Source organism: Schistocerca piceifrons, chromosome 5 (genome assembly GCF_021461385.2).
Source record: "Schistocerca piceifrons isolate TAMUIC-IGC-003096 chromosome 5, iqSchPice1.1, whole genome shotgun sequence".
Lineage (NCBI taxonomy): Eukaryota > Metazoa > Arthropoda > Insecta > Orthoptera > Acrididae > Schistocerca > Schistocerca piceifrons.
Window position 1 is genome coordinate 589,914,237 of NC_060142.1, and position 10,699 is coordinate 589,924,935.

General features: G+C 37.2%; 1 protein-coding gene across 1 annotated transcript in view; it reads left to right on the plus strand.

Annotated features, from left to right (window-relative positions):
• LOC124799152 (NFX1-type zinc finger-containing protein 1-like) overlaps positions 1-10,699 on the plus strand; it is a 146,515-nt gene that overhangs the window by 133,696 nt on the left and 2,120 nt on the right. Inside the window, exon 9 of the mRNA XM_047262689.1 lies at positions 8,275-8,532. Coding sequence (XP_047118645.1) covers positions 8,275-8,532 — 258 coding nt within the window. The remainder of the gene's footprint in view (positions 1-8,274; positions 8,533-10,699) is intronic.

Below are 10,699 nucleotides of genomic sequence, written 5' to 3' on the forward strand. Positions count from 1 at the left end.
TCTCCCTCTACGATTTTTACCCTCCACACTGCCCTCGAATACTAAATTGGTGATCCCTTGATGCCTCAGAACATGTTCTACCAACTGATCCCTTCTTCTAGTCAAGTTGTGCCACAAACTCCTCTTCTCCCCAATTTTGTTCAATACCTCCTCCGAAATTCTATAGTATAGAAAGTGCCCTCATGATGGCGCTAAACTGCAGTTTTCTAATCTCAAATTTAGATTAATGTCTCTAGCATGAGTTAGAACATTTCTTAGTTGCTCAGCATGTTCTCTCATCATACTTGAAAAGACAGTTGTGTCATCCAGGTATATTAGACATGTGTAAATTGTCAATACATTGAAATGTAACAGGAGTGTTTCAGAGTCCAGAGGGCATCCCAATGTTATGTAATGCTTAGAAGGCGCATCAGAAGCTATTTTTTCCTGATCTTTTGTAGCTATAGGAATTGGATAGTATTCAGAGCACTTATCGAAGCTGGTGAAGAATTTTTATCTGCCAATATGGGCAAGAGTGTCATCTGTTCCTGGAAGGGGTGAATTACCTGATTTTGTGACATTATTGACTGTTCTCTTGTCTACATAGATGCAATAACATGGTGGCTAGCAATCCTTGAAAACAGGCAATTAGCTGTGAACCTTACATAACTTTGAAAAGCTGGGAAATCCAAACGAACTCTTGAAATTTAAAAAATTCTGTTCTATTATTACTGTTCTATAGTAAATAACAAAAGTCAATATTTTCTTTTCTTATAACACATAGCGTGCGGCTGACGTACTATTGTGGTGCTTGCGGGAAAAGGGAATGTGAAGGTGGCCATTATATTATGTCAAGCCAGTTACTATGATTTTCTGTGCTGTTGAAAGTATATTTACACCTCCCACAAACTTCTGTGTGGTCTACACACTTCTTAGTTTCTGCTGTGATTGCTGGATGGCAGTAGTGGTATCAGCAGATAAGTCTTCAGTTTTAAAATCTTTCTTCTTGTTTTTTGTGTCGTGGGCGTTAGCTGATTTTAAGTTGTCTCTGTTTTGAGCATTTTGTGTGATTTTTGTTGATTATGTTTCAAGACGTGCAGTGAGGAGGAAACAAGTTTGGAGCAAATGATTTACAAAGTCCTTGACGAGTCTGCAGATGATTGAAAGGATGATTCAGATTACACATCATGTGAAAATAACAGTAGTACTAGATTTTTTGAAGATGAATTGCTGCGCATCTTTATCATATTATTTTCACATATTGTGTTTTGAAGGATTTTTGGCAGGTACATGAGGAACTGAATCAGAGTAATAATGGTTTATTTGTCCATAATAACTTTCACAGTCGTGGACATAGTCAGTCAGTACATACATAGTTTAGTAGTAGAAATAAAATACATACAACATTAAAAGTCCTTGATGGAGTACAAACATTTAGCAATTAACAGCTGCTTTAATTTTATTTTAAATATGTTTCCCCTTAACATTTTTATGGTATTTGGCAGTCTGTTGTAAAAAAAAAAATCTTCCAGCAGAAAATGGATTATGATCAGTTCCTTTTTTATTTCTGAATTTTATGTGGTAATCCTCTTTCTTCCTTGTATTATAACTGTGGATATCACTATTTATTATACTGTGCTCTATATTTTCTTTTACAAACAGTATAGTCCTTAGAACATATAATGAATACACTGTTAGTATATTACACTTAATGAAGTATTCTCTACAGGATTGATGTTTACTAATATTCTCTATTATCCTAATTGCTCTCTTCTGGGCTCTAAAAGCCCTATCCACGTATACCATTGATGCCCCACCCCAAATCTCAATACCGTATTGTAGGTGGGAGTGTATAATACCAAAATAGATTTGTCTTAAGACTGGTGATGCTATTATGCTAGAAAGGCGTTTTAGCTGGTAGGTATTACAAGAGATTTTTTTACACATGTAGCTGTTGTGCTCCTTTCATGTAAGATGTTCATCAACTATAATACCCAGGAATTTATGTTTATCAATTGTTTCAATTGATAACTCTGGCTCAGTATACACTTGTCTTGATTTGTAGTTTAGCATAAACTCCATTAGAATTGTCTTTTCCTTATTTAATGCCAATTTTTTTTAGTCATATATTCTGTGATGAGGCTTGTGTTCTTCATATTATTTTGCACTGCTAGCTGTTTTGTAGGGCCCCAGCTTATGAAGGAGGTGTCGTCGGCATAATTCACAAGGTCTGCATTTTTTGGAATTATTATATCATTGATGTACACAATGAACAGAAAAGGCCCAATAATACTTCCCTGAGGGACTCCACAATTAAGAATTTTATAAGATGATTTTACTGTTTGTGTAAGTGCCTCGGTTGTATGATACAACTTAACACATTGTCTCCTGTCAGCAAGGTACGATCTTCACAAATCTAATGCCACTCCTCTGACCCCATAAGTTTCTAACTTATGTAGAAGAATGGAGTGATTTACAGTATCAAAAGCCTTAGATAGGTCTAGAAAAGTGCCAATAACTTTGTTTCCATCATCAAGTTTATTCAATACTGCTTGAGTAAACTTGGCTATGGCTGTTATTGTAAACCTGCCCTTCCTCAAACCGTGTTGAGAACTTTTTAATATATTGTACTTAGAGAAAAATGATTCCATTTGATCAAGAAATAGCCTTTCCAACAACTTACTAAGTTCTGATGTCAATGAAATAGGCCTATAATTTTGTACATCAGTAGTTTTTCCCTTTTTATGCACTGGTCTTATTTCGGTGACTTTTAACAAGTCAGGAAATGACCCCTGTCTGAAAGAGCTGTTTATTAAATATTGCAGTGGCTTTATTAACTCATTACTGCATTCTTTCAGAAATTTGGCTGAGATGTCATCCCAGCCACCAGATATACTTGCTTTTAAGTTGGAAATGGTTCTCAGGATTTCCTGTTCTGTAACACACCTCAGGAAGAAAGAATTACTGACATTACTGGGATTTAGCACCTGCGGTGGGTTGATCACATCCTCCTTACTCATCTTACTAATTTGATCTATGAATCTCTCTCATACATCTTTTGGGTCACTAACCAATTTTTCATTTCCCCTTATTATTATGTTGTTACCCAATGCCTTGTCATTCCTCCCACTTTCCTTTACTATATTCGACGCTGTTTTGCTAACATTACAGGATTGACTCATCTGTTGTGCATACTTCTGTGCCTTTAATGTCTAAAGTGCTTCCCTATAGGTTTTTCTACAGGCTTTGTATTTAGACTGAAAGTACTGCAGTTTGGTGTCTTTAAAAAGAATATATAGATCATTCTTTAATTTCATCACATTAGGGGGGGAGTTTAAGATTCCTGGAACTGTCAGTTTTCTTTAGTATTTTGACCCTTGGGCATACTTGATTTAGACAATGGGTTAATGTCGTATAAAATAATTCCCTCTTTTCATTAATGTCTTCTGTTCATATAGGCCTACCTGATACCAGTTTGTGTGTCAGTTTTTCTGTTAATGCATGATACTCAAGCTTTCTTTTATAAGTAAATTGTTCCTTATGAGATACTATTTCTTTGTCAGTGTGAAGCTCTAGGACTAATGCACTATGATCCAAAATGTGGTTCTCAACAGTTCCAACTACAAGGTCCTCCTTACTTAAGTTTGTAATAACATGGTCAATATATGTCTGAGAGTCACCTGTAATTCTTGTTGGTGTTCAATTCACGTGGTTGTAATTATAGGACTGTAATATATCAATACATTTAAGGTAACTTACACTATTAGTTAGGGAGTCAATGTTCACATCCCCTATTATTATAGTCTGTTTTTTATGAGGTGAGAGTTTATCAATAAGTTCCTCTAAATGGCAAAAGAATTCTTCCATGTTACTGTTAGGGGATCTGTACAGGCTAGCTATTATTAAACTGCTATATCTGAGCTTTATTCTTATGGCAGCTATTTCAAAGACCATCTCACATGCAAGTTTATCTATCCAATCAATTTTGCTGATATGAAACTTCCTGGCAGATTAAAACTGTGTGCCCGACCGAGACTCGAACTCGGGACCTTTGCCTTTCGCGGGCAAGTGCTCTACCAACAGAGCTACCGAAGCACGACTCACGCCCGGTGCTCACAGCTTTACTTCTGCCAGTGTCCCATTGTACCAGTTATTTGGGTTTCTTTCTGTTCCATTCACATATAGAGCATGGGAAGAATGATTGATTAAATGCCTCTGTACATGCTGTAATCTGTTTCAGTGCCTCTGTGCTTACTGTAACTAACCTAACATTGCCCTTGCAATTACTGTGGGAGCAATATTTAGGGGGTTGCAGTATATTCCTAGAGTCATCACTTGAAGCTGATTCTTGAAACTTTGTAGGTAGTGTGGCGAAATAAATAAAAAAAATTTTGATTTTATTGTGTTTTTTAACTTTAGAATTTTTGAAAGGCTTTTTTACGGATTGTATTGACCGGCTTGAATGTGGACAAATACAGTGCTGCGTGAAATATGCCTGTAATATAATTTACCATTCCGATTAATTGCATTTTGAATTCTACGTCATTGTTGATTTAATCAGAGTTCTCACCTTAGACGTAGAATTAGTCCTTCTGCCACAATATTAATTCATCAGTCGCCATCGAAGTTCTTCTCTTTGTTGACCGTGTGTATCTTCCTAAATCGGCATCGGTTCACTTCACGAAGACGGTGGAAACCAAGGAATACAATGCTACGTTGCTTTAAATAATTTTCGTAACACTTCGATACTTCTCACTATTTTTTATTCACAAGACAATAAGACTTGCTCTGCTCGTCGCACAAACCATAATTACTAACAATATGGCTGCCTTTCCGCAGACACCAAAAATTACGTCCATCCTCCACGAGGCAACAATCGAAAGTGTCCCTTAGCTCCTTCTTGGAGTATGAAACAAAAGAGAATCCAATGTGAACATTACAAAGATTATAACCTACATGCCTCTCAATTTAATCTTTGGCGCAGCCTTTAAGGTATTGTATGTCTCTGCGTCGGAATGTGTCATTACAGTAGGCTTTTTCAGGATAGCTTACATCTTTCTTCAAGTCTGACAGTTCAGTTGCTTAAGCATTGCTGTGACACTTTCCCATAGATCAAACAAATCTTTGACTATCAGTGCTGCCCTTCTCTGTGCATATTCAATATTTCCTTATTCCTTATTAGTCCTGTGTGGTGTGGGTCCCACATATTTGAGCAACATTCTAGAACTGGTCACACAAGTGATTTGCAAGCAGTCTCTTTTGTAGACTGATTGGACTTCCTAGCATACTACCAATAAATTGAAGTCTACCACCTACTTTACCTTTACGACAGCCTGTGAAAATACCATTTCATATTCCTGCAAAATGTTACACCTAGGCACTTGCGTGAATTGGTCAATTCTGTCTGACTTGTTGATATTATAATCATAGGACATAATGTTTTTACTTCTTGTGACATACTCAGTTTAATGTTTATGAACATTTAAACCAAGTTGCCAATCTTTGCACCACTTTGAAATCTGATAAAGTTCTGACTGAACATTTATGTAGCTTCTTTCAGACAGTACTTCATTATAGATAACATCATCATCTCCAAAAAGTTTGAATTTACTATTAATATTGTCCACAAGGTCATTAATCTCCAGTGTGAACAGCAATGGCCCCAATATACTTTCCTGGGGCACAGCCGAAGTTACTTCTACATCTGACTATGACCTTCCATTCAATATAACACACTGCATCCTCCCTACCAAACGATACTCAATCCAGTCACAATTTTCACTTGGTACCCCACTTGATGGTACTTTACAATAATTGCAGATGTGGTGCTAAACCAAATGCTTTTCAGAAATCAAGAAATACCGCATCTACCTGACTGCCTTGATCCAAAGCTTTCAGTATGACATGAGGAAAGAGAGAGTTGACTTTTGCACAATCAGTGTTTTCGGGATCCTTGCTGGCTGGCATGGGGGAGGTTGTTCCGTTTGAGATGCATTATCTCATACTAATATCTTTATAAATGTTAAAATGCAAAACTTCTTACGTTAAGTATGTGTGATAAGCCTACTAGAGCTTTTGCTTTCAGCAAGTACTATGATTGTGTGTAGCCCTGAAAATACTTCAACCTCTGTGTTCTACAATTGACATAAAATCACTGAAAGCTGAAACATCAACGTCACTGAAGTCATTCATGTTATCAGATTATTTTACCAAGTCAGAACTACTTTGGTGTCTTCATACTGTAGTAAACTATATCTCATTCCATAGTTCATTGAAATGTGCATCCATATATCCACTGATGTTCTATGATGTTGACTGATGTTCTGTGATGTTGCTCCCCATTTTACTAAAGAATTCCTCGCATTACTTACCTGTTGTGAGGATATAGTTGTAGGATTTGATGAAAGTTTAAACACTATTGCACAGAAAACACAGCTGGACATCAGTATAAGGTTTTGTAATTCAGAATCACTTCAATATCAGAACTATACTTTGATTCTGGATTTTTTTCTTATTTATTTATTTATTTATTTATTTATTATTATTATTAATTTTTTTTTCAGCACACTTTTGTTGCTGATTTGTTGGAAGGCCTAGAATCTTCTGTTGGAATGCCTAATTTGATTAAAATTTTACAAATGTTTTAGACGATATTCATCCAAATTTGCAAATGGAATTAATAGATTTACATTGTAATTCTCATCTGAGAGACAAGTTCCTTTTGGCAAGACGTATAATTGACTTTTATCACGGCTTTCCACAGCAACAGTTTCCTCGTCTCCATCGTGAAGCCGTGGAGATAATGTCAATGTTTGGCTCGACATACATTTGTGAGAGATTTTTTTACTGTTATGAAAATTTACGTAACTGTTTGCATTTGTCTGTATGTATTGTTCCAGACATTAAATGTATTGTAACCTACACCTGTGATAATTAAATAAAACGTATCGTAGGTAATAGGTACTCTTTCAAACCATGATTTCCTTCAAGCACTCCTACTAACCTTATACCTTCATTCAGTAAAGCAAGCTACGAAACAAAACTCATTACAGAGGAAGGAGTGGAGAGACGGTATGATGGGGAAGGGAAAGAAGCGGGTGGCCAGCTTGCCCCTGTGTGCACGCAGAACACATGTTAACTGCACGCGTGCAAGGGCACTGCACACATGTGGGATTCCTGCCCGCCCCTGCTGTAGTTCATGGATTGTCAGAACAATTTGAAATTCTTGTGTTCAGAAGTTAACTACGCCTTAAAAAGGGCATAGGAAATCATTGCCTAAAATAATATCAAAATCATGGTCATGCTTCCAAACCACTTCCAATGTCAACTTTCGCTTCCTTCCATCCATTTCCAGTTCCGCATTTTGTGAACCTGTTGGTTAAATTACCTTTTTTCCCCTCAATCCACAGAGTCTTCAACATCGTAATGTTAATTCTTATGTGCAAGTAGATTTAATGACCATTTATTCATAAAGATAGACTGTCTGCTATTGAATTTACTTTGCAAAGTTAAATTTATGACTTGAAAGCTCCTACCTCTCCTACTGGATTCACTTTGCAGAAGAGGAATAAGGGGCAGTGGCAGAATCATTCCCATTCATGTTTTCCATATTCACACTCCTTCAAACACCTTGTTAACCTATTTGGTTAGCCGAGCGATGCCATAAACATGGAGAGTTTGCTGTCTTATGTCTTATCCTTCTACAAAAGGGACATGTTGGTGCTGTACACCCGGAAGCCTTGTGACGTGGGTGTTTGCAACAAGTGCAGCACATTTCATCAATGAATACACATCTAGTGGTGTTTATCCTCAGAGGATTGGACCAATTGTTGCGTCTCTTCACATAGAAAGGCGAGTCGTACATAGGTTATGAAATAGTATATGTACTGAACACAATTTGGTAAAAGAAAAATAAGAGTTATTGATTAGGTTGATATGGCTCTTTTGTTACTAACTTTACACAATTCTCACTTGGTGTGTCTTTTACCAGCTTTGGTTACACTTTCCAGAATGTTGTTTCATTGACCACCGTACCTGAAAATCCACAGAATACTGTGTGTGTGTGTGTGTGTGTGTGTGTGTGTGTGTGTGTGTGTGTGTGGCGCGCGCGAAAAAAAAACACACACACACATACATTATAGTTGTATTGATTTTTTTTGGGGGATGTTGTTGACAGTGAAATTAATACCAGCATATTAATTGTGTTCTTTTATCAAATGCGCCTATGTCATGCTTGCTATGTTTATGATGAGGTTTTCGTAATTAGTGCCACTATAAATCTTTCTCTCTTTACAGTACCAGTGCAGGAAAAAATGTGGACGAAAGAACATTGGCTGTAGAAATGATCATATGTGTCAGAAATTATGTTATGAAGACTGTTCTCCCTGTATTGTTAATGTAAAACAGAAACTTGCTTGCAATCATTTAGTGGAGATTCCATGCAAACAAGACCCGAAAGAAGTGAAATGTCAGATGAATTGTACGAAAAAGCTACCATGTGGACATCCATGCAAAATGCGTTGTGGTGAACCCTGTGGGAACTGTCAAGTGGAGGTTTGTAATATTTTGTTTACACGTATTTTTATTTGAGTTATATGTAAGATGAATATGCAGTTTGATGGCATTCACATTTCGTTTCTCAAACAAGAGAGGGAAGGACAGTGCCACCTTACACAATTTGTTCATTTCTGCACTTTTCCATTCTTGTTGTATTGCAGAACGTGTTTTGTAATAGTTGAAAAAAGTATGATGTACAAAATGGCTTTTGGTGTTAGCCAGTATCTGTTGTAAACATTTTCCTCGCTATGTTTCATATAATCTCTGCTTGTAAACGTATTGTGCTGTTCCAGCCCTGTGAAAAATTCTTCAATATTTTATAAGTTAACTGATACAACAAGGCAAAGACACAACAGTTCTATAACTGTAAAGGTCATCAAACATGTGAAAGTCAAATGTTATCTGAAAGAAAGAAAACTATTGTTCTCAATCTTTTTGCAGTTAACTAGTGACAAAAATTTAGTAAGTAAAATCTATCATAGGATAGGTTTGTAGGACAACACAGTTGATGTCATACATGTGTCATTTTCTAGTTGTGCTCAGTTGAGTAAAAGTGTGTTTACTTCTTTGAAAAATAAAGGCAGACTTTAAGCTGTGTTCTTTATCTAAGTATGCACAGACATGTACATAATCTATGCTGGCAAGCAATGACATAGAAAGATCTTTGTTGTACTTGACAGCTTTGATAAAAGACACTTTTATTTTTTATGTGTCTCATTAAAAAGCTGTCAAAATTTGTTTTGTACTTTAATGAGTATAGCAGTTTGTCATGATGTGACCGACTTCAAAGTGGTCTAACCACTTGCACATTATTCTGAAATACGTTACATAGCTTGTTAGTGTTGTGAAAGCATGGGGGCTAGTGTCTGGTTTATTTTTCAGCCTGAAACTTGACAAAAGATGAAAAGAGAGAATGAAAATGTGGCTACACGGTCTAATGATAAACATTGACTAGAGCCCAGATTCTGATGTAATACCAACACACTAAATGCGTACACATTTATGTCATGAAAATGGGTAAATACAGTAAAACATCATTTTTATGTTCCCACATTTAAGATTTTCCCTCTTTTTACATTAAATTTTCTCAGTCCCAACATGATTCTCTCAGTACAGTGCTTTCCCATAATTAACAATTCCATATTACAACATTTCCTGCATTTTAAGTTTTCTTCAAGATTGTCATGTGCTTTAACAACGCAAAGTTATTGATCATGTAATATAACATTAGCGCAGTAAGCAGGATTTTCATGCAAACTATGTTGAGTCACTATGATCATAGCTAACAATAGTGACTGTAGCAACCTTCTTTCTGCTTATTGCATTGTAATACAACAGCTTTAATTTAATTTCACAATCATTTAAACAAATAAACACCACTTTTCCCTCCCAGGGGACACCGCCTTATCGTAAGCACCTTCAGTGGCGGGCAGGAGGGTTTGCGTGCTCCGATGAAGCTGAGAGCTGTGCCAGCAGTATCGTAGCTACTGGTAGGGTCACCCAAGCCAGATTGGTCTGGACGGAGGAGACAGACGAAATGTGTCCTGCAACATAGGGTGGGGGGCCTCTATAGGTATAGGGAAGCCAACCATCCTAGGGGAATGAACCCTAAAAAAATCCAGGTCTTCCAAGATGGGGGTTGGGTGTGAGGCTAACAACCTCACCCGAGAAAAAAAAGCTTGTTACGGAACCTAAGGACAAAGAAAGCCAGATGGATTTAACAGATAAACGGCCTTGGTAACAGAAACGGCACATGAACTGGTATTTAGTGGCATGGATAAGGGGCAGATCAAGGACCAGATGGCTAGACAACGTGGAGTAGGACTTGAGAAGGATGGGAGTGAGAAGATGTAGAGGCAAGGCAGCCAGCAGAGAAGAGTGGGCAGAGGTTGTCCGGGACTCCAAGGCCCTTCAAGGCCTGTAGCATCAAGGAGTAACAATAGTAGTAGTTGTAGTAGTAGTAGTAGTAGTAGTAGTAGTAAACACCGCTTCTGACAACGGCTGTCTCTCTAATGGGCTTTCACGAATCGTTACTTCCGCATGAAATGTGCTAATCCGCACTAGGTGCTTAGTCTTAGGTTGTTATGAACTAATGTCAGACATGAACATTCCTCCTCAAGATACTCCATAACATGATGACAATTACTGCCCTCTTTTTCACCCA